Below are 27,965 nucleotides of genomic sequence, written 5' to 3'. Positions count from 1 at the left end.
GGTAGAAGTCACTGAGCCTCACCAGCGCCATCTTAAACCCCTCTTAATAAAACTACACCTGTGGGAATTCTCCCAGATTCTGGCAACTCTTTGCTCTCTCCTTGACCAATGTCAATGTCCTTCAAGAGGGTGAGTCCTTGGAAGGAGGTGGGCCTCGATGGTGTACCTGGTGGGAATGTTCCAGGGTAGCTTCACGCTCTCATTTTACTGTGGCAAGTTACCACCTCTTTCAAAAGGGCATAAATCATACTGGTGCCCAAGAAGATCTGGGTGAGCTGCTTCAACAACTATCACTCGGTAGCACTCGCACTAACTATGAAGAAGTGCTTTGAGAAGTTGGTCATGGCTATAATTAACTCTTGCCTGGCCTGGACCTGCTGCGGTTTGCTTACCACCACAACAGGCCTACAGCGGACGCAATCTCACTGGCTCTCCACTCAGCTTTGGAACACCTGAATAACAGCAGTACGTATGTCAGGCTGCTGATTATTGATTACAACTCAGCATTCAATAGCATCATCCGCTCATTACTAATCAATACATTTGAAAACCCTGGCCTCTGTACCTCCCTCTGCACCTAGATCATAGTCATACTTTATTGATCCCGAGGGAAATTGGTTTTCGTTACAGTTGCATCAACCAAGAATAGAGTATAACTATAGCAATATAAAACCATAAATAATTAAATAGTAATATGTAAATTATGCCAGGTAATAAGTCCAGGACCAGCCTATTGGCTCAGGGTGTCTGACGCTCCAAGGGAGGAGTTGTAAAGTTTGATGGCCACAGGCAGGAATGACTTCCTATGATGCTCTGTGTTGCATCTCGGTGGAATGAGTCTCTGGCTGAATGTACTCCTGTGCCCAACCAGTACATTATGTAGTGTATGGGAAACATTGTCCAAGGTGGCATGCAACTTAGACAGCATCCTCTTTTCAGACACCACAGTCAGAGAGTCCGGTTCCATCCCCACAATGAGGGGGACAGTTCCTCGTCCCCCTCATTGGGAGACCAGTCAGTGTGGATCAGTAATAGCATCATCTCCTCACTAACAGTCAACACAGCTTCATCTCTGTGTTTGGCCCACTGCTGTGCACTCTCTACACTCGTGACTGTGCGATTAGACACAGCTCAAACCCCAGCTATACATTCACTGATGAGAGCGCTGGTATTAATAGAATTTCAAATGGCAATGAGAGGCATACAGGTGCGAGATAGATCAGCTGGTTGAGTGGTGTCACCACAACAAACTTGTATTCAACGTCAGCAAGACGAAAGAGTTGGTTGGGGACTTAAGGAAGTAGTTGTCAAGGGAACACAACATCCTCATTGAAGGGGTCAGTAGTGTAAAGGGTGAGCAGCTTCAAGTTTCTGAGCAGCAGCATCTTAGAGGATCTATCCTGGGTCCCCAATACATTGAAGAAGGCATGCCAGTAGCGATACTTCTCTAGGAGTTTGGGGAGAGTTAGTAGTCACCAGAGACTTCAGAACATTTCTAAAGATGTATAATGGAGAAAACATTGGCTGGTGGAAGGCTGTAATGCGCAGGATCGTCAGGGGCTGCAGACGTTTGAGAGCTGAGCCGGCCCTATCACAGTCACAAAGCTCCTCCACCACTGAAGACATCTTCACAAGGTGCCTCCAGGAAGGCTGCATCGATCATTAAGGACCCTCACCATTCAGGACACATCCTCTTCCTGTTACTGCCATTGGGGAGGAGGTACAGGAGTTTGAGACCCACATTCAATATTTTAGGAACAGCTTCTTCCCTCCACCGTCAGATCTCTGGTCCATGAACACTACTTACTGTTCATCTTTCATATTGTTCATGGTAACTTACAATATCTTTTGTCTTGTGCTGTACTGCTGCTGCAGAACAAGTCTGATGACATATGCCAGATAATTACCCACTTTATGATTCTTTCTTTTTTCCTGATCAAAATTATTTGTTAACTGGTGGTTAACTGGACATTAAAATTATTTGTTAACTGGTGGTTAACTTGAGATTAAAATTATTTGTTAACTGGTGGTTAACTTGAGATTAAAAGATGCCGTTGATACTGGGCAACACTAAAACTTTGTTCGAACTAACTTGGAAAGTAAATGTGGATATGGTTTGTGGATAATGATTATTAATAACACTGAAGTAATAATCTTTAACTTGTTAATGTATTTCAAAGCAATCAAAATTTGTGTTGTCAAATCCTGTATTCCCGTAGATTATACTAACACTAACAGCTATTAAAGCACCTTGCCATATTATAATTGTAGAGGAATTAACAGCTACGTTGATTTGAATTTCTAATTGTTTAAATTGTGTCGTATGTGGTTGTTGACATACCATTTTATGTTGTGATGTGCAGAGATCTTTCTAAGTTTGCACTCAATTACATAATTGAAGAAATTGATGAAGACACCTCTCTGGAAGACCTTCAGAAAATGATGGCTGTAGCACTGATGTACAGGCTGTTGGTCTGTTTCTATGAGGTAAGTGCTCCTTTGGAGTAAGGATTTGGTATTAATGTGGACTGTAGGTGTCAGAATTTATTTGGGCTATTGTACATTGTATGTGCAGCTTCCTAACCCGACCTTAGTACTTAACCCTGGTGCCAGGGTATGGGATGTCTCAGATCAGGTCCGGAGTATTCTGAGGAGAGAGGGCGAACAGCCAGATGTCTTGGTACATGTTGGTGCCAATGACATAGACAGAAAAAGAGAGGAGGTCCTGAAGTAACATTACTGGGAGCTAGGAAGAAAATTGAAAAGCCGGACCTCCAGAGTAATAATCTCAGGATTACTGCCTGAGCCACGTGCTAATGAAGGTAAGAATAGCAGAATTAAGCAGATGAATGTGTGGCTAAGTAACTGGTGCAGGGGGCAGAGCTTCAAATTCTTGGATCATTGGGATCTATTTTGGAGGAGGTATGACTTGTACAAAAATGATGGGTTACACCTGAACTCAAAGGGTACTAATATCCTAGCGGGATTTTTTAATATAGCTGTTAGGGTTTCAACTAAGTTGGCGGGGGGAAGGAAACCAGGGTGTTAGGGTTGAGGAAGAGGAAAATAGAAATAAGTCAAAGATACTGTGCAGCAAAGATGGCAAGAAGGACAGGCAGGTGAATAGATTTGCTGTGCGATAGAAATATAGCAAACTCGGTAACAGATACTGATCTAAATGTAGTGTACTTAAATGCACGCAGCATTAGAAATAAAGTGGATGACCTTGTACAGCTACAGGTTAAAAGATATGACATTGTGGCCATCACTGAGTCATGGCTAAATGATAGATGTGATCAGGAGCTGAGTGTCCAAGGATACACAGTGTATAGGAAAGATAGGAAGGTAGGTAAAGGGGGTGGCGTGGCCCTGATGGTAAACAACGATATCAAATCACTAGAAAGAAGGGACATAGGATCAGAAGAGGTAGAATCCTTATGGGTCGAGTCAAGAAATGGCAAGGATAAAAAGACACTAATAGCAGTTATATACAGGCCTCCAAACAGCAGCCGGGATGTGGACTACAAGTTACAGGTGGAAATAGAAAAAGCGTGTCAGACGGAAAATGTCAAGAAAATTATGGGGGATTTTAATATGAAAGTGGATTGGGAAAGTCAGGAAGGTACTGGATCTCAGGAGAGGGAGTTTGTAGAATGCCTACGGAATGGCTTTTTGGAGCAGCTTGTCCATAAGCCTACCAGGGGATTGGCTATTTTGGACTGGGTGCTGTGTAATGAACCTGAGGCGATTAGGGAGCTGGAGGTAATGGAACCCCTTGGAAGTAGTGATCATAACATGATTGAGTTCAGTTTCAGATTTGAAAAGGAGAGATTGGTATCAGGTGTATCGATATTTCAGTGGAACAAAGGAAATTACAGTGGTATGAGAGGGGAACTGGCCCAAGTAGATTAGAAAAGTAAGCTAGATGGAGAGGTGGTAGAGCAGAATTGGATGAAATTCCTACAAGAAGTAAGGAAAATGCAGGAAAAATATATTCCAAAGAAAATCGTGAATGGAAAAGTGGCACAAATGTGGCTAACGAGAGAGGTTAAGGCTTAAATAAAAGCAAAAGAGACGGTGTACAAGGAAGCAAAAATTAGTGGGAAAACTGAGGACTGGACGACTTTTTAAAAACTTACAGAAGGAAACTAAGAAAATCATTAGGAAAGAAAAGATGAATTATGAAAGGAAGTTGGCAATTAACATTAAAAAGGATACTAAGAGTTTTTTTAAATATATGAAGAGTAAAAGTGTGACAGGGTAGATATAGGACTGATTGAAAATGATGCTGGAGAAATTATAATGGGTAACAAAGAGATGGCAGAGGAACTAAATGAGTATTTTGCATCAGTCTTCACGGTGGAAGACATTAACAACATACCTGATAGCCTGAGGTCTCAGGGAATAGAAATAGGTACCGTCAAGATTACTAGAGACAAAGTGCTTGGGAAGCTAAATGGACTAAGTCTCCCGGACCGGATGAGGTGCACCCACGGGTTCTGAAGGAGGTGGCTTTGGAGATTGTGGAGGCATTGGAAATGATCTTCCAGGAATCAATAGACTCTGGCCTGGTTCCGGAGGACTGGAAGGTCGCAAATGTAGTTCCACTGTTTAAAAAAGGAGGGAGGCAGCAAAAGGAAAATTACAAATCTGTTAGTCTGACATCAGTGGTTGGAAAGTTATTGGAGTCAATCCTCAAGGGCGAGGTTATGAAATACCTCGAGGTGCATGACAAGATAGGCCCAAGCCAGCATGGTTTCATGAAGAGAAGATCCTGCCTCACCAACCTATTGGAATTTTTTGAGGTAATATCAAATAAAATTGATAAGGGAGAGGCTGTGGATGTTGTGTATTTGGATTTTCAAAAGGCCTTCGATAAGGTGCCGCATAAGAGGCTGCTTAATAAGATGAGAGCCCATGGAATTACAGGAAAGATATTGGAATGGGTGGAGCATTGGCTGATAGGCAGAAAGCAAAGGGTGGGAATAAAGGGATCCTATTCTGATTGGTTGCCGGTTACTAGTGGTGTTCCGCAGGGGTCGGTGTTGGGGCGGCTTCTTTTTACAATGTATATCAATGATTTAGATTATGGATTAAATGGTTTTGTGGCTATGTTTGCAGATGACACCAAGACAGGTGGAGGAGCAGGAAGTATTGAAGAAATGGAAAGGTTGCAGAGAGACTTGGTCAGTTTAGAAGAGTGGGCAGAGAAATGGCAGATGAGATACAATGTTGAGAAATGTACGGTTGTACATTTTGGAAGAAGTAGTAATCGGGAAGATTATTATTTAGGTGGGGAGAAAATTCAAAAATCGGAAGTGCAAAGGGACTTGGTGGTCCTCGTGCAGGATACCCTAAAGGTTAACCACCAAGTTGGATCGGCAGTAAGGAAAGTGAATGCTATGTTGGCATTCATTTCAAGGGGAATAGTGTATTAGAGTAAGGAGGTGTTGAAGAGGCTCTATGGGGCAATGGTGAGACCTCATTTGGAATACTGTGTGCAGTTTTGGGCCCCCTATCTTAGAAGGGATTTTCTGATGTTGGAGAGAGTTCAGAGAAGATTTACGAGGATGATTCCTGGAATGCAGGGGCTAACATATGAGGAGCGTTTGTTGGCTCTTGGGCTGTATTCATTAGAGTATAGAAGAATGAGAGGGGATCTCATAGAAACATTTCGAATGTTGAAAGAGTAGATGTGGAAAGGCTGTTTCCCTCGGTGGGTGAGTCCAGGACAAGAAGCCACAGTCTTAGAATTAGAGGGTACCCATTTGAAACAGATGAGGAGAAATTTTTTTAGCCAGAGGGTCATGGATTTATGGAATTCATTGCCACATACAGCTGTGGAGGCCCGATCATTGAGGGTGTTTAAGGAGGAGATTGATAGGTATCTAATTAGTCAGGGTATCAAGGGATATGGGGGAAAAGCCGGAAATTGGAACTAGATGGGAGAATAGTTTAGCTCATGGTGGAGTAGCAGAGCAGACTCAATGGGCTGAATGGCCTACTTCTGCTCCTTTGTCTTGTGATTTAAGTGCTCATGTCCAATTGTACGGCAGCAATGAGGAAGCCTTGGAGTGCTCACAACATTTCTTTAATGTCCAAAATGCTTCTCATGACCATCAGAAGTCAAAAATGACATTGTGCTGAGAGATTTTAGAACGGGTGACTATAAAGTTGGTTGTAAAATAATTCTGTACATTTGGAGAGGGAGCAGCAGAGCTTGAAGTTGAATGCATGACTATTAACAACTGGGATTCACAAAGTAATGCATGTATGCGTGCACACTTCAACGGGAGAGGGCTTAGCTCACGAGTAGACTTGATAATGTGGTGATAGACAATTATAACTCCAGAGAGGTTAATGAATTGGGGTCATTTTGGGGCCAGATGGCATTCTAAGGCTGTGACCCACCGAGATTGTCCTCAGGCAGTGACTAGGGAGTAAAATCATTGGTTAGAGAAGAGTGCTGTTGGTTGGGATTGACAGGTGCCAGGTTAAGGATGTCTGGGATCAGGTCCATGGCATTCTGAGAGGGCGCACAGCCGGAGGTTATGGTACATATTGGTACCGATGACAAAGGTAGAAAAAAGGGAGGTAGACCTGAAGAGTGAATGTAAGAAGTTAGGCAGCAAGATGGAAAACAGGACCTCCAGGGTAGAATCTCTGAATTGCTGCCTGTGTCATGCACCAGTGAAGGTGAGAATAGGAAGATTTGGCAGATGAATGTGTGGCTGAGGAACTGGTGCAGGGAGCAGAGTTTCAGATTTCTGGATCATTGGGATCTATTCTAGGGAAGGTATGACCTGTTACACCTGAACGTGAGAGGGACCAATAGCTTTGTGGGCAGGTTTGCTAGAGCTGTTGGGGAGATTTTAAACTAATGTAGCTCTGGGCTGGGAACTGGAGTGTTAGGGCTGAGGGTGGGCAGTTGTATATGACTAGATGCATTGTGTAGTGAGACTGTGAGGAAGGACAGGCAGATGTTAGGGCAAAATTGCAGTCAGTGGGATGAGTTAAAGTGTAACGATGCCAAATCTAAAACGGTGATGAATGCAAGACTAAAGATGTTACATTTGAATACATGCAGTATACAGATCTTTTAGCACAGTTAGATATTGGCAGGTATGATGTTGTGGACATCTCTAAGTTGTGGCTGAAAAGAGCTTAACATTCAGGGATACACATTGTTTCAAAAGAATAGGCAGAGGGGATAGGTGGCTCTTGGTTAAAAAAAAAATGGAGTCAAGTCCTCAGAGATGATATAGGATTGGAAGATGGATAATTGTGGATAGAATTAAGGAACTGCAAAGAAGTTATGTACAGGCCTTTGAACGGTATCCTGGATGTGGGCTAGAAGTTACAATGGGGGACGTAAGAAAGGCAATGTTATGAATGTCAATGGAGGATTTCAGTATGCAGCTAGATTGGGAAAATCAGGTTGGTGCTGGACCCAAAAGAAGGAATTTGTCAAATGCCTGCAAGATGGTTTTTTAGTGCAGCTTATGGTTGAGCCCACTAAGGGAGCAGCAGTTCTGGATCGAGTATTATGTAACGAACAATGATCATAATATGATAGAATTCAGCCTGCAGTTTGAGAAGCTAAAACTGAATGTATCAGTATTACAGTGGAGTAAAGAGAATTGTTTCCTTAGGTTGTTATAGCCAGTGAGGATAAGGTCTCACTATCCACTAAATGCCCTTACTGGCGTGCATTTCAAGTAGCCTCTGACAACCAAATTCAGCTCCTGGCCATCACATGTAGCTTGGCTACTAGCCTGACAGAACGGTTTCTAGTGGGCAAAGGCTGGTTACTGGTGCCTAAAACCAGTTGCTTTGGGCAGGTGGGGCTCATCAGCTGTGGTTGGCAGCTCATCCAGCAGAAGGAGAGCTCTGATCTCAAACCTCCGCTGCTTTGTGGCTGTACCCACTCATGGGGAAGGCTCCGGGAGTAAACCCTGAGGAAAAATCCAGAGCTGGTATCCCTAGGGCAATTGTGCGTTGAGTTTAACGTAAATTGGTAACTACTGTAGCACTGGTGCCAAATTGTATCGATCTCTGTGTTTCCTTTGGATTTATCAGCAGTGTGGAGAGGGAGAACCTGCTACATGGGCAACAGCTTGCCCTCTGTCACATACCCCATGACAGGTTAAAGAACCAGCAGAAATAGAACAGACTTTGCTATTCATTCATTAATACTATTGCTATTGCTATTCATTAATACTATTTATTAGTAACTACGCAATACAGTCATATAAGTTCAGATATATCAAACAGGTTAGTAGAGATTAAATGTATGTAAGTGTGGATATATAGAAACCAAGCTTCTTCAAGTCTAGGGGTAAATAGATAGTCTTACAGTGAGTAAAGTGCAGTTTAGTTTGTGGTATTGAGTCGAGTAGTGATGGAGAGAGAGAGAGAGATTTGTAATCCAGGGTAAATGTCGAGAGAAGGCAATTACGTCGATGTTCCACAGACTCCATGACAGCAATACAAAATAACAATAGTACTAGGTTTTATCTCCGAAGTTGTTCCATGCCACACACGAAGTATCAGCGACAGTGATCTTCAACGGATATCCCTTCAACACAGGTGGTACCATACCTGAATTCGGCTACGGGTCATTCCAAAGTGGTGGCCACAGGGTACTCAAACAGAATCCACATATGGATTATCAGCAACAGTAGCTTATCACTAAGGGGACCCTCTTCAAGGGAACCAACCCCAAACACAACGTGATAGCCACTTAGCCAGTTCCATGACGTACTAAATAACTCCCAACAGTGATTTGCCACAGGGGTGCCTTTCTTCAGTTAACTACCACACCCAAACAAGGGTAACACACAAGTGGTATTCATAAATGACAGTCACGCCTTTGTATTTGAATGGAACTCAAACTCACCCTCACGGGCTACAGAGGAGAAAATCCCAACAGTGACCTCTTTGTCACTAGGTTTCTTCTGTTTCAAACCTTCCTCTCCCCTCTTCTCTTCCTTTAAAGTCACGAATGTGACCACAAAAAATGAGACTGTCTTCTGTGCTGGAGCTATCAACCCAGGCGAGGGTTGGGCACACTAATAACTCCCCACCGGTCACACCTTTTCCACACTGTGAGAGCCACTGATCGATCCTCCAAAAAACCACCTTTCTGTGGGCACAACAAAGCTCATCCAGTGTCCAAAATCATGTGTTTTTGAGTCTATCATCTGACCTTTATTTATCTCACCATGCTGAACACCAGCTGTCCATCAAGTAGCTCCTCCCTTTTCTCTCTCTGTAAGAACTTAGAAGCTGCCAGTGTCCTTGCAGAAATGTAAACATGCTGCAGAGAAACCATAACCATCTCAAAACAGTCTTGCCTCTCTCTCTTTTTAAAGGTATAGTCCATAAAAAATATACTGTATACTTTATACTTTATTGTCGCCAAACAATTGATACTAGAATGTACAATCATCACAGCGATATTTGATTCTACGCTTTCTGCTCCCTGGATTACAAATATTAAAAATATTAAAAATTAGTAAGTATTAAAAATTTAAATTATAAATCATAAATGGAAAATAGAAAAATGGAAAGTAAGGTAGTGCAAAAAAACTGAGAGTCAGGTCCAGATATTTGGGGAGTACTGCCCAGATCTGGGTCAGGATCCATTCAGCAGTCTTATCACAGTTGGAAAGAAGCTGTTCCCAAATCTGGCCGTACGAGTCTTCAAGCTCCTCAGCCTTCTCCCGGAGGGAAGAGGGACGAAAAGTGTGTTGGCTGTGTGTGTCGTGTCCTTGATTATCGTGGCAGCACTGCTCCGACAGCGTGCGGTGTAAAGTGAGTCCAAGGACGGAAGATTGACTTTTGTGATGTGCTGCGCTGTGTTCATGATTTTCTGCAGCTTCTTTTGGTCTCGGACAGGACAACTTCCATACCAGGTTGTGATGCACCCTAGGAGAATGCTTTCTATGGTGCATCTATAAAAATTAGTGAGGGTTTTAGGGGACAGGCCAAATTTCTTTAGTTTTCACAGGAAATAAAGGCGCTGGTGGGCCTTCTTGGCAGTGGACTCTGCTTGGTTGGACCATGTCAGGTCACTTGTGATATTGACTCCGAGGAACTTAAAGCTTTTGACCTGTTCCACATGCGCACCACCAATGTAAATTGGGTCGTGTGGTCCACTACTCCTTCTGAAGTCAACAACCAATTCCTTCGTCTTACTGATGTTGAGGAATAGGTTATTGTCTTCGCACCATGCCACCAGGTTCTTAATTTCCTCTGTACTCAAACTCATCATTACCCGAGATACGGCCTACAATTGTTGTGTCATCAGGAAATTTATATATTGAGTTTGATGGAAACTTGGCTACACAATCATGGGTGTACAGTGAGTACAGTAGGGGGCTGAGTACACAGCCTTGTGGGGCACTGGTGCTCAGAGTGATTGTAGAGGAGAGCTTGTCCCCTATTTTTACAGCCTGGGTCCTGTCTGTGAGGAAGTTGAAGATCCAGCTGCAGATCTGAGTGCTAAGGCCCAAGTTCCAGAGCAGTTTATTTGGAATGATGGTATTAAAGGCAGAGCTGTAGTCAATGAAAAGGAGCCTTACGTATGCGTCTTTATTCTCCAGGTCTTCTAAGGAGGAATGTAGGGCCAGAGAGATGGCATCTGCTGTTGACCTGTTGCTCCGGTAGGCGAATTGCAAAGTGTCGAGGTTGACCGGTAGGCTGTGGTTGATGTGTGCCATAACCAATCTCTCGAAGCACTTCATAGCAATTGATGTCAGAACCACAGGTCGATAGTCATTCAGGCATGCCATCTTGCTATTCTTCGGCACTGGGGTTATCGTTGCCTTTTTAAAACACGAGGAGATCTTAGACTGAAGCAAGGAGCAGTTGAAGGTGTCAGCAAACACTCCAGCTAGCTTGCTTGCACAGGCCCGGAGAACCTGTCCCGGGACACCATCTGGGCCCGTCGCCTTCCTTGGATTTACCTTCAGGAAGGCCCTTCTAACGTCCTCCTCGGTGACGATGAATCTCGATGCCACCAGATCCGGTTCATCCGGAGGGAGTGGGACGCTCCTCTTCTGTTCGAATCTTGCGTAGAATACGTTTAGTTCATCAGGAAGAGAAGTGCCACAGTTATTGATATCCCCAGCCTTTTCTTTGCGCCCAGTGATCTCATTTAGACCCTGCCATAGTCTACTGGCACCCCTTTGGTTAGCTTGGGCTTCCAACTTGGCTCGATATTGCCTCTTGGTGCCCGTAATGGCTTTCCGGAGTTCACACCTGGATTCCGTGTAGCGACTGGTATCCCCGGACGTAAAAGCCGCAGCTCTAGCCTTTAAAAGGGACTTGACCTCATAATTCATCCAAGGTTTCTGGTTAGGGAATACCTGGATCGTCTTCCGAGAGAGACAGTCCTCCGTGCATTTCCAAATAAAGTCAGTGACAGCTGAGGCATACTCAGAGGTTAGCTGCTGAGTCCTTGAGTACTAACCAGTCCACTGATTCAAAGCAGTCACGGAGGACCTCATCCGTTTCCTCCATCCAACGCGACACTACTTTTGTCACTACCTCCCGCTTCAGTTTCTGTTTGTAAGCCGGGAGGAGGAGTACGGCCTGATGGTCCGAATTTCTGAAGTGATGTCGTGGGATGGAACGGTAAGCATCCTTGACTGCTGTGTAGCAGTGGTCAAGTATATTCAGGCCTGTAGTGGGGCAGGAGACATGTTGGTATAACTTTGGCAGCGCCTTTCTGAGGTTGGCCTGGTTAAAGTCCCTGGCTGTAATGAGCAAAGCCTCCGGATACCTGGTCTCAAGTTCATTGATGTTTGCATATAGTATGTTCAAAGCACACTCCACGTCTGCCTGGGGGGGAATATAGACTGCTGTCAGTATGACTGAAGTGAATTCCCGTGGCAGATAGTAGGGACGACACTTCACCGACAGGTGTTCCAGATCCAGGCTGCAGGAGCTTGTCAGTGCCAGTGTGTCCGAGCACCACACAGTGTTGATCAGTAGGCAGACTTAGGGGTACATAACACCTCCGTACCATATTGCCCTGGCTTTCATATCATGTAGATAGTGAGGATACAACGTCCATGGTTGGCCCTGACCAGCGGAGGACCTCTAAAGGAAATTACAGAAGCGTGAGAGAGCAACTGGCCAAAGTTAATTAGAAAGGGACACTAGTAGGGATGACTGCCACACAGTAATGGCTGGTGTTTCTCGGGGAAATTCAGAAGGTGCAGGATAGATAATCTCAAAAATGAAGATGTATTCTAAAGGGAGGATGAGGCAACTGTGACTGACAAGGGAAGTCATAGCTAGCATAAAAGTAAGGGAGGGCATATAATATGGAAAGAATTAGTGAGAAGATAGAGAATTAGGAAGCATTTAAAAGCCTACAGGAGGCAACTGAAAAAGCCATAAAGAAAAGATGAAACGTGAAGGGAAGGTAGTCGATAATATCAGAGAGGATACCAAAATGCTTTTCAGATATATGAAGTGTATAAGAGACAAGAGCGGATATCAGACGGCTGGAAAATGATGTTGGAAAGGGAGTAATGGGGGGACAAAGAAATAGTGGACGAACTTACGGTTTTTTTTTGTCATTCTTCACTGGAAGATGTTAGCAGAATGCCTGAAATAGTAGTGTGTCAGCGGGCAGAAGTGAGTGTCATTGCTATTACTAAGGACAGGTGCTTGGGAAGTTGAAAAAGCTGAAGGTAGATAAGTCACCTGGACCAGATGGATTAAATCCCAGGATGCTGAAGAGGTTTTGGAGGCATCAGTAATGATCTTTAAAGAATTACTATTTAGAATGGTTCTTGAAGACTGGAAAATTGCAATTGTCGCTCCACTCTTCAAGAAGGAAGAGAGGCAGAAGAAAGAAAATTATAGGCCAGTTAGTCTGACCTCAGTGGTTGGGAAAATGTTGGAGTCTATTATTAAGGGTGAGGTTTTGGGGGATTTGAAGGTACACGATAAAACAGTCTGTATTCAGCATGGTTTTCTAAAGGGGAAATCTTTTCTAACAAATTTGTTGTAATTATTTAAGGAAATATTAGGGTAGACAAGCCTTTCTCAATCTTTTTGCCCTGGAGGAACCCTAAAAATATTTAGTTTTAGTTATTATAATCCAAAAGTAATTGGCAATGCTGTTTTGAGTAGAGAATGATTTTTTAGCCATCCTTTTTTAAAGAAGTAGTTTAAGCTTAGCTTACCTTTCTTGAAATTAATCTTTCCCTTTCATAAATTAAAAAACAACTCATTAGGCAAACAATATATTTCTGCTAAATATCTGGCTTAAGCAAAAATGGGGTTTAATTTTTCTAAAGATAGGCTGGTTAGATCTAATTTAAATGAAGGTTGTAAATTGATTTTAATTAACGCTATTTACCATATGAAAATTTGTTGACATTGAGTAGTAAAGTTACTAAAAACCATAAGCCAAAGTAGTATGAATAAAAGTATAGCCTAAGACACAGTTTTATACAAGACTTTGAAAAAACATTTTTTTCCTGAGTGACATGATCAAGCGCAAATATAAGCCTAGCATGTGAAACCCGTGCTTGTTTTTTGCTGCACAAATACTTAGTTCTGGGTCGAACTTGAGATAAGCACTCCTTAAACACGCCTTCATTTCACCTTCAGTTGAAATGGGACAATCACTCTTGATGCTTGTTAAACAAGAAAAAGCTTACTCACCCATGTAAGAAGTTGAAAACTGTAGCAAAATGTTCATTGTTTTCCTATGAATGGCAAGGTTCTCTTCTTTCACAGAAAGCCAGGAGCAGGTCAGTAAATCTCATCTTGAGCACACAATCAGACTGCAGCTCACAAAGTTCTTCCTCTTTCAAAGCAGTCAGCAAAATCTGACCTACTATTTTCTTGAACGTACTCCTGCAGTTCAACTTTCAGCTCAAACACCCTGTTGAGAACTCTTTCTGTGCTAAGCCACCGGATTTCAGTATGTAGCAGGGGATTGGTGAGCTCTTTGTCCAGTTTATTAAACATTCTTGAGTGAACTGGTCTTTGTTTAATAAAGCTAAGCATTTTTATAGCATCATCCAGAACATTTTTCATTTCATCTGAAGGAGTTTTTGACATCAGCACCTCTCTGTGAAGAAAGTGTGTTTTGACAATGTCAGGATTTTCTTTTTTTTTTCTTACAAGGGAATTGAAACCTGTCATAAAGCCTGTCACTGATGGGGCACCATCAGTACAGATGCCAACACAGTTCCTCTATGATAGACGTTTTGTTTCCAGATATGAAGACAGAATATTTAATACATCTTAGCCTTTGCTTGTTTTGGGCAGCTGTTTGCGACAGAAAATGTTTTCTTGATTTTCACTATCATCTACAAATCTTACAAGTGCTACAACATGACATTTATTGGTGAAATCTGTTGACTCATCAACCTAGACAGAGAAGTTGTTTTTCAGTTTGTTTGTATGTCCATGATTTGGATGAAGGAATTGGTAGTTTTGTGGCAAAGTTTGCAAATATTACAAAGCTGGGTGAAAGGACTTGCACAGATTGGGGGAATGGGCAAAGAAGTGGCTGATGAAATAAAGTATAGGGAAGTGTATGATCATGCACATTGGCAGAAGGAATAAGGGCATGGTGTGGTGACCCATTTTCCAGCAGACTCGAACCGGCTCACAAAACAGCGTGCGCCGGCAGAGGGCCGGCTCCAAAAAGGGCGCCAGGCCATCTTCAGCAGGGAGAAAAACCAGTGTGCGGGAAGGGTCTGCGAATATGCATTCCCCACAGTAGTCCCGCACGGGGAGGGCGGGAACGGGAAGGCTTTAAAGCAGGCCGCGAAATTTGAATAAACCTCTTTTTTCGCAACTCCAACTCACCGACTCCGTGTGGTTATTCTAGCGCTGTGTGTAGCACACCGCTACATTTGATGATCCCGACGGCCCAAATGATATTTGGACCGGAGATGACCGACGCTGCATCTGTTCATGCAGTTTCGTTAAAACTGCCAAGCTTCTGGACGCTGCGACCCCACTTATGGTTCGAACAAGCAGAAGCCCAATTCCACATTCGGCAGATAACCTTGGATTCCACCCGTTACTACGACGTGGTGAGCTCCCTCGACTAGGAGACAGCTGCACAAGTTGAGTTTATACGGTCGCCCCCGGAGGATGGTAAATACACAACATTCAAAGCCCTGCTCACAAGGACTTTTGGACTCTCACGGCGCGAGCGAGCTGCCCGCTTACTGCACCTGGATGGTTTGGGAGACAGGCTGCCGTCAGCATTAATGAACGAAATGCTGGCCCCGGCTGAAGGACACAAACCCTGCCTCATGTTTGAGCAGGCGTTCCTAGAGCAACTGCCCAAGGACATATGCCTACTGCTGTCCGACACAGATTTCAGCAACCCCCGGGAGGTGGCGACCCACGCAGATGTGCTGTGGAATGCCAGGAAGGAGAGAAGGGCATCCGTCGCACAGATCATCAAGCCGCATGCCCAACAGCAGGCCAGATCAGGCCCGGCAACAGAGCGTGCACACAACCCAGAGGCAGGAGTGAGGAGGCCAATGAACAGTGGTGCTTCTACCACCAGCGGTGGGGCACAGAGGCCCGCCGCTGTAGACCGTCCTGCAAATTCCCGGGAGATGGCAGGGCCAGCCGCCACTGATGACTACGGCGGCTGGCCATCAGCCTCCTGTATGTCTGGGTCAAGCAATCGGGACGCCGCTTTTTGGTCGACACCAGAGCGGAGATCAGCGTTTTACCCCTAATGAGTTACGACACCCGCAACAGAGAACTGGGACCCACCCTGAGGGCCGCAAATGGCAGCACAGTACAGACCTACGGCACCCACACGGTGCAGCTACAGTTCAGCTCCAGCCAGTTCACATGGGACTTCACACTGGCCGCAGTGGCCCAACCACTCCTTGGGGCGGATTTTCTGCGAGCTCGCAGCCTGCTGGTCGACTTGCAAGGGAAGCGATTAGTCCACGCCAAGACTTTTCAAACATTCTCCCTGGGTGAAGCCAAGTTGCCAGCCTCACACCTGGACTCCATCACGCTGTCCGACGACGAATTCACCAGGGTCCTGGTGGATTTCTCATCGGTTCTGACACCGCAGTTCATGGCAGCCATGCCCAGACACTGAGTACAGCACCACATCCTGACCCATGGACCACCCCTTCATGCCCGTGCTCGAAGGCTTCCCTGGACAGGCTCTGACTGGCAAAGGAGGAGTTCAAGAATATGGAAGAATTGGGGATCATACGACGGTCCGACAGCCCATGGGCCTCCCCCCTGCACATGGTGCCCAAGGCAACGGTGGGGGGGGGGTGGGGCTGGAGACCATGCGGCGACTACCACAGACTGAACGAGGCTACAATACCAGACCGCTACCCTGTGCTGCACATTCAAGGCTTTGCAGCAAACCTACACAGCGCAAGGATCTTTTCCAAGGTAGAGCTCGTCCGGGGATACCATCAAATCCTGGTACATCCAGACGACATCCCCAAAACAGCACTCATCACCCCGTTCGGCCTTTTCAAATTCCTCCGAATGCTGTTTGGCCTAAAGACTGCTGCACAGACGTTCCAGCGGCTAATGAACGCAGTGGGACGTGACCTGGACTTTGCATTCATCTATTTGGACGACATCCTCATAGCCAGTAGTAGTTGTCAGGAGCATCTGTCCCACCTCCATCAACTCTACGCCCGACTGAGTGAATTCGGCCTGGCAATCAACCTGGCCAAATGCCAGTTCGGACCCGACCCTATGCCCACCAAGGTAGACGCAGTCCGCCACTTCCCCCGACCCAACACAATCAAAGGCCTGCAGGAATTCGTGGGTATGGCGAATTTCTACCACCATTTCCTCCCCTCAGCAGCCCAGATCATGCGCCCCCTGTTCACCCTGATGTGGGGTAAGGGCAAGGACGTTACCTGGGAAGAAGAGACCGCAGCTGCTTTCGTTAAAACCAAAGAAGCCTTGGCAAACGCCGTGATGCTAGTGCACCCCAGAACAGACGTTCCTACTGCCCTCACGGTGGACGCATCCAACACAGCAGTCGGTGGAGTGCTGGAACAACTCCTCAAGGGTGGCTGGCAACCCCTGACGTTCTTCAGCAAACACCTACGACCACCTGAACTCAAATACAGTGCTTTCGACCGGGAGCTATTGGCACTATACCTGGCAATCCGGTATTTCAGGTACTACTTAGAAGGTAGGCCCTTCACCGCGTTCACGGACCACAAACAGCTTACCTTTGCGTTCACGAAGATGTCCGACCCCTGGTCGTCCCGCCAGCAGCGACATCTGTCCTACATCTCCAAGCACACGACGGACATCCGGCATGTCTCTGGAAAGGACAACGTTGTGGCGGACGCACTATCCAGACCGACCATACAGGCCCTGTCCCGGGGGTGGACTATGCAGCGCTGGCGGAGGCACAGCAGGCAGATGATGAGATCCCTAGTTACAGGACTGCAGTCTCCGGTTTGCAGCTCCAAGACCTCCCCGTAGGCCCAGGTGAGAGGACCCTCCTGTGTGACGTGGCTACCGGCCAACCTCGCCCCATCGTCCCAGCAGCCTGGCGGCGGCGAGTTTTCAACTCCATTCACAACTTAGCGCACCCCTCCATCAGGACAACCGTCCGGCTGGTCGCCAACAGGTTCATGTGGCATGGACTTCGTAAACAGGTAAGTGAATGGGCCAAAACGTGCATGCAATGCCAAACGGCCAAGGTGCAGCGGCACACCAAAGCCCCGCCGCAGCAGTTCGAACCCACCCGCCGGAGGTTCGACCATATTCACGTGGATATTGTGGGGCCCCTGCCAGTGTCACGAGGAGCGCGGTACCTCCTAACTATCGTAGACCAGTTCACCAGATGGCCAGAGGCAGTCCCGCTGACCGACACCACCTCCGAATCCTGTGCCGGAGCACTGATCGCAACCTGGGTAGCACGCTTTGGGGTACCGGCCCACATTACCTCCGACAGGGGCTCCCAGTTCACCTCCAGCCTGTGGTCGGCTATGGCCAGCCTTTTAGGAACACAGCTACACCACACAACTGCCTACCACCCACAGTCGAACGGACTAGTGGAGCGCTTCCACCGTCACCTGAAATCGGCTCTCATGGCCCGCCTGGAGGGGCCTAACTGGGTGGACGAGCTTCCCTGGGTCCTGCTCGGAATCCACACGGCGCCCAAAGAGGATCTGCACACCTCGTCGGCCGAGTTGGTGTACAGCGTACCCCTGGTAGTCCCAGGAGTGTTCATACCAGCCCCAAGGGGACAAGAGGAGGAACCCACAGCAGTCCTGGACTGACTATGTGAGAGGCTCGGTAACCTGGCCCCCATCCCCACTTCACAGCACGGACAGAGCCCGATCTGCGTACCCAAAGACCTGCAGAACTGTAAGTTTCTTTTTGTACGACGGGGCGAACACCGGGCACCGCTACTGCGGCCCTACGAGGGGCCGTTTAATGTGATCAGGAGCAACGGGTCCACGTTCGTGCTGGACACTGGGGGGAGAGAGGAGGTTTTCACGGTGGACCGACTCAAACCGGCCCATGTGGACTCGGCGCAGCCGGTCCAGGCTCAGGCACCGTGGCGCAGGGGCAGACCTCCCAAACAGAGGCCGATCCAGACTGTGGACATTGGGGGAGGTATCGCCAGTTCTGGCGGGGGGAGGGGGTGGTTATGTGGTGACCCACTTTCCAGCGCACTCGAACCAGTTCATAAAACGCCGCGCGCCGGCAGAGAGGCCAGCCCCAAAAAGGGCACCAGGGCCACCTTCGCCAGCAGGGGGAAAAATCCGCGCGCGGAAAGGGTCTGTGAATATGTGTTCCCCACAGCAGTCCCACCCGGGGAGGGCGGGAACGGGAAGGCTTTAAAGGAGGCCGCGAAGTTTGAATAAATCTCTTTTCTCGCAACTACAACTCACCGACAATATGTCGTTATTCTAGCGCTGTGTGTAGCACACCGCTACAATGGACTATTTTCTAAACAGGAAAATTAAAAAATCAGGGGTGCTTGGGGGTCCTTGCGCAGGATTCATGAAGGATTAACTTGCAGGTTGTGTCAGTGCAAATGCAATGTTGGCATGCATTTTGAGAGGACTAGAATACAAAACCAAGTATTTAATGATGATGATTTATAAGGATTGGCCCGACCACACTTGAATATTGTGAGCAGTTTTGGGCCTCTTATCTCAAGAAAAGAAATATTGACATTGGAGAGGGTCCAGAGGAAGTTCATGAGAATGATCCCAGGAATGAAAGTGTTAACATATGAGGAGCATTTGATATCTCTGGGCCTGTGCTTGCTGGAATTTAGAGCAATGAGGGAGGATCTCATTGAAACTTATCAAATATTACAAATCCTAGATAGAGTCAATGTGGAAAGGATGTTTCCTATTTTGGGGAGTCTAGGACCAGAGGGTGCTGCCTCAGATTTGAGTGCCATCCATTTAGAACAGAGATCAGGAACAAATTTATTTCACCGTGTGGTGGTGGATCTGTGGAATCCATTGCCACAGGTGGCTGATCAGGCCAAGTCATTTGGTCTAGTTAAGGTGGAGTTTGAAGGGTTCTTGATTAATCAGAGTGTCAAAAGTTAGGGGGAGAAAGCAGGAGACTGGATTGAGAGGGATAATAAATCAGCCATGATGGAATGGTGGAGCAGACTCGATGGGCTAAGTGGCCGAATTCTGCTCCTATGTCTTATGGACATGTTTCTTAATATTTGGAGGAAATGATGTTTTGTAATAACACACCGGAGGAAATATTGTATTATTTCTTAATGCATGCATTACTAAATGACAATAAAAGAGGACTGCGTGTCTTCATAATCTAAAAAAAAAGTGTCCTTTTCTGAAATAGGCACAATGACAAATGACGGGGTGAGAGAGCTCAATGTCAGCAGTGGATGTGAAGAAGCTGGGGTTGTTTATTCAAATTCCAGTCCAATCCTCCCAACTGAAATGCAAGATTGCCACAAATGTAAGAAGGCTGATCAGTGCTTCCAGAAGCAACTTAACAGATGGAAACTGTACACAACCACACACCTTTCTTTTAATTCTTGAAAACCAATCAACGGAGGAACCGTTCAGAATCAGGTTTATTATCACCAGCATGTGGCGTAAAATTTGTTAACTTAGCAGCAGCAGTTCAATGCAATACATAATCTAGCAGAGAGAGAGAAAAAATAATAAAATAATAATAAATAAATAAGTTTGCTACTTTGAGATGGCGGCGCGTGTATCACGAGGCTCAGTGTCTTACCAGATTTCGAAAAATAGTGTTAATTTATCTGCTTGTTTCCTGCGTGTTTGCTCGATTGGGCTATGTGAACTATACTTACAGCAAACAGTCACTTTTGGACATTAACTATCGATGCACCAACACAGTTTTGGACTATCCATTCAACTTCGACCAACTATCTCCGGACACCGCAGAGCTGCATTCAACTTGCTCCCACCGCAAGGGCCCAGCATCGAGACCGTAAACAAATACAGGGGAAGCGTGGAGTTTTGCGTGATAGGCTAAGGCTAAATCCACACCAGCCAGCGCTACCTAGTATCTTCCTCGCCGATGTTCGGTCTCTGACGAACTAATGACTTGGACCCTCACTCAAAGAAGGCCAATGGATTGCAACGTCATGTTTTTTTACGGAGATGTGGCTAAACAGTGGTGGAATTGGAAGGGCGCACGGTTTTCAGGGCTGACAGAGCTAGCAAGAGGTAGAAGTAGAGGAGATGGTTTATGCATCTACGTGAATCGATCATGGTGTACTAACTCTACCATTCCTGACACTTATTGCTCTGCTGATCTGGAATACCTGATTATTAAGTGCAGACCTTTTTTTTTTATCAACTTCGAGAGTTTACATGCATCAATGCTGTCGCAGTTTGTGTTCCACTGGATGCTAATGCCAAAGTAGCTATGAAAGACCTCAGTGCCACTATTAGCAAGCTGCAGACATTGCATCCATATGGAGCCTTTATTGTCACTAGGGACTTTAATCATTGTAACCTACTTCCAAGATTTTACCAAAATGTATCATGCACCACAAGGGGAAATAAAACCTTTGATCATGTCTACACAAATGTGTCGGACACTTACAAAGCCACTACCCTCCCCCACCTGGAACAGTCCGACCATCTTTCATTGTTTCTGCTTCCCAAGTATAGCCCGGTCATTAAACGTGTGAAACCCACAATGAAGACTAAGATCTGGCTGGAGGGTGCTGACTCTGCTCTTCAGCACCAATTCCAGCACACAGACTGGAGTGTGTTTGCTGCCCATACCACCACAGACTCTCAGATTAACATTGATTTATATACCAACTCTGTCCTTGAGCACATCAACAAGTGTGTAGATAGAGTGACATCACAAAAACAAATAAAAGTTCTCCCCAATCAGAAACCATGGATGAACAGAGAAGTTCGCCTCCTACTCAAAGCCAGAGATTCAGCCTTCAGGTCTGGAGACCGGGAGGCTTACAGCTCAGCCAGGGCCAACCTGCGGAGGGGAACCTCTCAGACTAAACACACATACAAGCAGAGGATCGAGGAGCATTTCAACTCCTCGGACCCCCGGCGCATATGGCATGTCATACAGGTCATTACAGACTTCAAACCACCTAGTACTGTGCCCCCTTCCAGCTCTGCTTCCCTCCCTGATCAGCTCAATTACTTCTACGCTCGCTTTGACCAAGAGAACAAGGAGGTCACCCTCAAAGCGGATCTCCCACCTGGTGAACTGCCTCTCTCACTTTCCACCTCCGATGTTTGAGCCATCCTGAGCAGGGTGAATGTACGGAAGGCAGCTGGTCCAGATGGAATACCTGGCCGTGTGCTCAGAGTCTGTGCAGGGCAGTTGGCTAGGGTCTTCACAAACATTTTTAATCTGTCCCTGGCCCAGGCAGTTGTCCCCACAAGCTTCAAGATCACCACCATCTTGCCAGTGCCGAAGCATTCCACTGCCACGGGCCTGAATGACTTCCGTCCAGTTGCACTCACCCCCATCATTGCAAAGTGTGTTGTGAGACTGGTTCTATCACATCTGAAATCCTGTCTGCCCACTACCCTGGACCCCCATCAATTTGCCTATCGCACCAACAGGTCAACAGAGGGCGCCATCTCCACGGCACTTCACTCTGCCCTGACCCACCTGGACAGTCCCAACTCTTACGTCAGAATGCTGTTCATTGACTTTAGTTCAGCATTCAATACTGTGATCCCCTCCAAGCTGATCGCCAAACTTCGCCAGCCTGGTATCAGCTCATCCCTCTGCAATTGGACCTTGGACTTTCTGACTAACAGACCCCAATCAGTTAAGTTAGACAACCTCTCCTCCTCCACTCTCACCCTGAACACTGACGTGCCTCAAGGCTGTGTGCTGAGGCCTCTTCTGTACTCCCTTTTCACCTATCACTGTGTTCCTGTACGTGGTTCTAACTCCATAATCAAGTTCGCAGACGACACCATGGTGGTTGGCCTGATCAGAGGGGATGATGAGACGGCCTACAGGAACGAGGTCCAGCACCTGGCCGCATGGTGGCCGACAACAAACCTGGCCCTTAACACCCAGAAGACCAAGGAGATCATTGTGGACTTCAGGCATGCTAGGAACCACGCTCATGTCCCCATCTACATCACCGGAGCTGTAGTGGAGTATGTATCAAGCTTCAAATTCCTTGGTGTCCACATTTCTGAGGATCTCACCTGGTCCCTGAACTCCTCCATCTTGATCAAAAAGGCACAACAGCACCTTTATTTCCTGCGGAGGATCAAGAAAGCTCACCTCTGTCCCAGGATACTGACAGACTTTTACCCCTGTACCATTGAGAGCATACTCACAAACTGCATCTCAGTGTGGTATGGCAATTGTCCCATATCGGACCGCAAAGCACTCCAGCGGGTGGTGAAAACTGCCCAGCGGATTATCGGCACCCAATTGCCCACCATTGAGAACATCTACCATAAACACTGCCTGGGCAGGGCGAAAAGCATTATCAAGGATGCATCTCACCCTAACCATGGACTTTTTACTCTCCTCCCGTCCGGTAGGTGCTACAGGAGCCTCCGCTCCCGCACCAGCAGGCACAGGAACAGCTTCTTCCCTGAGGCTGTGACACTACTGAACCTCACATCACAGCGCTAAGCAGTATTGCACCCATATTGTACTGTCTCAGTACTTCTATATTTGTGTGCTAGGCACTTTTTATTCGCAGTTATTTTGTAAATAACACTATCCTTTGCATTTCTGGTCAGATGCTAACTGCATTTCATTGGCTTTGTATCTGTACTTGACACAATGACAATAAAGTTGAATCTAATCTATCTAAATCAATTATGTATTTTCAATAGATTTTTTAAAATGTGCAAAAACAGAAATACAGTATATTTAAAAAAAAAAGTGAGGTAGTGGCCAAAGCTTCAATGTCCATTTAGGAATTGGATGGCAGAGGGGAAGAAGCTGTTCCTGAATCACTGAGTGTGTGCCTTCAGGCTTCTGTATCTACTACCCGATGGTAACAGTGAGAAAAGGGTATGCCCTGGGTGCTGGAGGTCCTTAAAAATGGGTACTGCCTTTCTGAGACACCGCTCCCTAAAGATGGCCTGGGTACTTTGTAGGCTAGTGCCCAAGATGAAGCTGACTATATTTACAACCTTCTGCAGCTTCTTTCAGTCCTGTGCAGTAGCCCCTCCATACCAGACAGTGATGCAGCCTGTCAGAATGCTTTCCACAGTGCAACTATAGAAGTTTTTGAGTGTATTTGTTGACATGCTAAATCTCTTCAGCCTCGTAATAAAGTATAGCTGCTGTCATGCCTTTTTTATGACTACATCGATATGTTGGGACCAGGTTAGATCCTCAGAGATCTTGACAGCCAGGAACTTGAAGCTGCTCACTCTCTCCACTTCTGATCCCTCTATGAGGATTGGTATGTGTTCCTTCGTCTTACCCTTCCTGAAGTCCACAATCAGCTCTTTCGTCTTACTAACGTTGAGTGCCAGGTTGTTGCTGCGGCACTATTCCGGTAGTTGGCATATCTCACTCCTGTACACCCTCTCGTCACCACCTGAGATTCTACCAACAATGGTTGTATCATCAGTAAATTTATAGATGGTACTTGAGTTATGCCTAGCCACACAGTCATGTGTATACAGAGAGTAGAGCAGTGGGCTAAGCACATACCCCTGAGGTGCGCTAGTGTTGATCGTCAGCGAGGAGGATGTGTTATCACCAATCCGCACAGACTGTGGTCTTCCGGTTAGGAAGCCGAGGATCCAGTTGCGGAGGGAGGGAGACAGTTTAATATTGGCCTCTGAGACTGAGATTACAGGGTCATCAGGTGTTGATCAGGATTGTGGGAATGATGGTGTTAAATGCTGAGCTATTCGTGATGAACAGCATCCTGACATAGGTGTTTGTGTTCTCTAGGCGGTCTAAAGTCATGTGAAGAGCCATTGAGATTGCATCTGCTGTTGACCTATTGTGATATGTAAATTGCAATGGGTTCAGGTCCTTGCTGAGGCAGGAGTTCAGTCTGGTCATAACCAACCTCTCAAAGCATTTCATCACTGTCGATGTGTGTGCTACCAGGGGATGGTCATTAAGGCAGCCCACATTATTCTTCTTAGGCACTGGAATAATTGTTTCCTTTTTGAAGCAAGTGGGAAATTCTGCCTGCAGCAGTGAGAGGTTGAAAATGTCCTTGAGTACTCCTGCTAGTTGATTGGCACCGGTTTTCAGAGCCTTACCAGGTACTCCATTGGGATGTTCTGCCTTGCGAGGGTTCACTCTCTTTAAAGACAGCCTAACATCGGCCTCTGAGACAGAGATCACAGGGTCATCAGGTGCAGCAGGGATCTTCACAGCTGTAGTTGTGTTCTCCCTTTCAAAGCGTGCATAGGACGCGTTGAGTTCATCTGGTAGTGAAGCATCGTTGCCATTCATACTATTGGGTTTCACTTTATAGGAAGTAATGTCTTGAACACACTGCCAGAGTTGCTATGCATCTGATATCGCCTCCAACCTCATTCGAAATTGTCTCTTCACCCTTGAAATAGCCCTCCACAAATCATACCTGGTTTTCTGATACAGGCCTGGGTTGCCAGACTTGAATGCCGCAGATCTAGCCTTCAGCAGATGACGTACCTCCTGGTTCAGCCACAGCTTTTGGTTTGGGAATGTACAGTAAATCTTTATAGGCACACACTCATCCACACAGATTTTAATAAAGTTGGTAACAACTTCTGCATACTTGTCCAGATTCAAAAATGAATCCCTGAATACAGTCTAGTCCACTGATTCAAAGCAATCCTGTAAGCACTCCTGTGCTTCCTTTGTCCAAACCCTCTTGGTCCTCACTGCTGGTGCTGCAGTCTTCAGTCTCTGCCTATACTCAGGGAGTAGAAGTACAGCCAGGTGATCAGACTTCCTGAAGTGAGGGCGTAGAATAGCACGGTAGGCATTCTTGATGGTGGTGTAGCAATGGCCCAGTGTGTTGTTCCCTCTGGTATTGCAAGTGATCTATGGATGGTAATTGCTTAGTGATTTTTTTTTCAGACTGGCCTGGTCAAAATCTCCCAAAACGATGGTGAAGGCATTAGGGCACGCTGTTTCGTGCATGTTGATCCCATTGCTCAGATCATCTAAAGGCTGCTTGACATTGGCCTGAGGTGGAATGTATACTGCTACCAAAATGACCCCAGAGAACTCCCGTGGTAGGTAAAAAGGACGACACTTTACTACTAGATATTCCAGGTCTGCTGAGCAGAATTGGGACAGCACTGATATATTTGTGCACCAAGAAAGTTGATCATGAGGCATACTCCTCCACCTCTGCTTTTGAGAGACTCTATAGATCTGTCCTGATGGTGTATAGTAAACCCGTCAATCAGAATCACCGCATCCGGTACAGAAGGGGTTAACCAGGATTCTGTGAAACAAAGGACACACGCGGTCCTAATGTCCCTCTGATTCAGCACCTGAGCTCTGAGATCATCAATTTTATTCACCAGATACTGCACGTTCGCCAGCAAGATAGTTGGTATAGGGAGTTTAAAACCCCATTTCCTTAAACGCAGTTGTAATCCTGATCTGCGCCTGCACTTACTCCGCGGTCTTCTCCGTGGACACTTCCAACCACAGACTGTGTTGTTTCTGTCGGTTTTAAGCAGTGATAGTTCGTTTAAGTGCATTAAGACATCCTTGTTGACTGTACTGCCCTTGGAAGCAGTTGTGCTTTTTAGCTGTAACAGGCTGAAACGGGAATATTTAATCGTATCCATTGAGAGTACTGCTGCTACTTGAGTTATGCCTAGGCGCCCTGGAAGTGAAGCTGCATTGTCAGAAGTACCATATTTCAGATGACCTCCATCTGTCTCTCATAAGGACATGTTTTGGTGCATTTTATGTGCTTCCTTTTTAACCAGACTGTCTTGCCTATATTTCAAGATTAATAGAAATGCTTTGTCTAATACTGAAAATGTGAAAGGCTGTGTGTGTCCATAGTGATTTATTTAAGGTAATACAATTGTCAGTGGTAGCTAGTTAGATAGTTTTTTAAAAATTCAAGGTAACTTCAATTTTGTTGTTTTCTCCATTAGATTGTTTGCCTGTGGGGAGTTGGCGGGGCTACACCTGGCAAGTTTCTGCTGGGGTTACGAGTCGTATCCTGTGACAGCTCAGTGCTAGTTGCTCCTAATCGGGTGCTGGTGGTCCCGGCACACAACGTGAGCATCTCATCGTAAGTAACCTCGGCAGTTAAAAAGAAACCATCAGCAATTCCCTTTTAGTGTGACAGAGGGTTTTGCTGTGCAATGCCACAGTGTTGCATGCAGATAATGCAACTGTTCCTTCATTTGCAAGGTCCCATCCTGCCTTGTTCAAGGCATTGTATAGTGAGATTTTCATACATTTGTAATTGGTGGGTAGCTGTGAGTTTAATTAGGTTCTGAGGATCATTGAAGTGGAACATGGAATCGAGAAATGAGACCACATGTTTTTAGGTGCCATAAAGTAAGATGTCAAGTACCCAGGTTCATTGGTGTTAAGGCCCAGAGTAACAACAGAGAACTCAAACCAAGGTGGTTCATCTGTTTTGATGGCTTAGAAACCATAGAAAAACTACAGCACAGAAGCAGGCCTTTTGGCCCTTCTTGGCTGTGCCGAACCATTTTCTGCCTAGTCCCACTGACCTGCACACGGCCCATATCCCTCCATACACCTCCCATCCATGTATCTGTCCAATTTACTCTTAAATGTTAAAAAAGAACCCGCATTTACCACCTCGTCTGGCAGCTCATTCCATACCCCCACCACTCTCTGTGTGAAGAAGCCCCCCCCAATCTTCCCTTTAAACTTTTCCCCCCTCATCCTTAACCCATGTCCTCTGGTTTTTTTTCTCCCCTTGCCTCAGTGGAAAAAGCCTGCTTGCATTCACTCTATCTATACCCATCATAATTTTATATACCTCCATCAAATCTCCCCTCATTCTTCTACGCTCCAGGGAATAAAGTCCTAACCTATTCAACCTTTCTCTGTAACTGAGTTTCTCAAGTCCTGGCAACATCCTTGTAAACCTTCTCTGCACTCTTTCAACCTTATTTATATCCTTCCTGTAATTTGATGACCAAAACTGAACACATTACTCCAGATTCGGCCTCACCAATGCCTTATACAACCTCATCATAACATTCCAGCTCTTATACTCAGTACTTTGATTAATAAAGGCCAATGTACCAAAAGCTCTCTTTACGACCCTATCTACCTGTGAGGCCACTTTTAGGGAATTTTGTATCTGTATTCCCAGATCCCTTTGTTCTACTGCACTCCTCAGTGCCTTACCATTAACCCTGTATGTTCTACCTTGGTTTGTCCTTCCAACGTGCAATACCTCACACTTGTCTGTATTAAATTCCATCTACCATTTTTCCAGCTGGTCCAAGTCCCTCTGCAGGCTCTGAAAACCTTCCTCACTGTCTACT

General features: G+C 46.0%; 1 protein-coding gene across 2 annotated transcripts in view; it reads left to right on the top strand.

The window, feature by feature from the left end:
* LOC140212595 (protein FAM8A1-like) overlaps window positions 1-27,965 on the top strand; it is a 46,241-nt gene that overhangs the window by 11,003 nt on the left and 7,273 nt on the right. Inside the window, exons 3-5 of one of the 2 annotated variants that reach the window (XR_011889755.1) lie at window positions 2,364-2,487; window positions 25,543-25,700; window positions 26,586-26,670. Coding sequence is in view for 1 of the 2 variants with exons in the window: in XM_072283586.1 (XP_072139687.1) it covers window positions 2,364-2,487; window positions 26,586-26,725 (264 nt within the window). In the remaining variant the exon portion in view is untranslated. Of the gene's footprint in view, window positions 1-2,363; window positions 2,488-25,542; window positions 25,701-26,585; window positions 26,726-27,965 lie in introns of those variants that run through there. The other variant, XM_072283586.1, reaches the window with a different exon arrangement.

The sequence above is a fragment of the Mobula birostris genome, chromosome 19 (assembly GCF_030028105.1).
Source record: "Mobula birostris isolate sMobBir1 chromosome 19, sMobBir1.hap1, whole genome shotgun sequence".
NCBI lineage: Eukaryota > Metazoa > Chordata > Chondrichthyes > Myliobatiformes > Myliobatidae > Mobula > Mobula birostris.
This window is presented reverse-complemented; position numbering and strand designations above follow the sequence as displayed.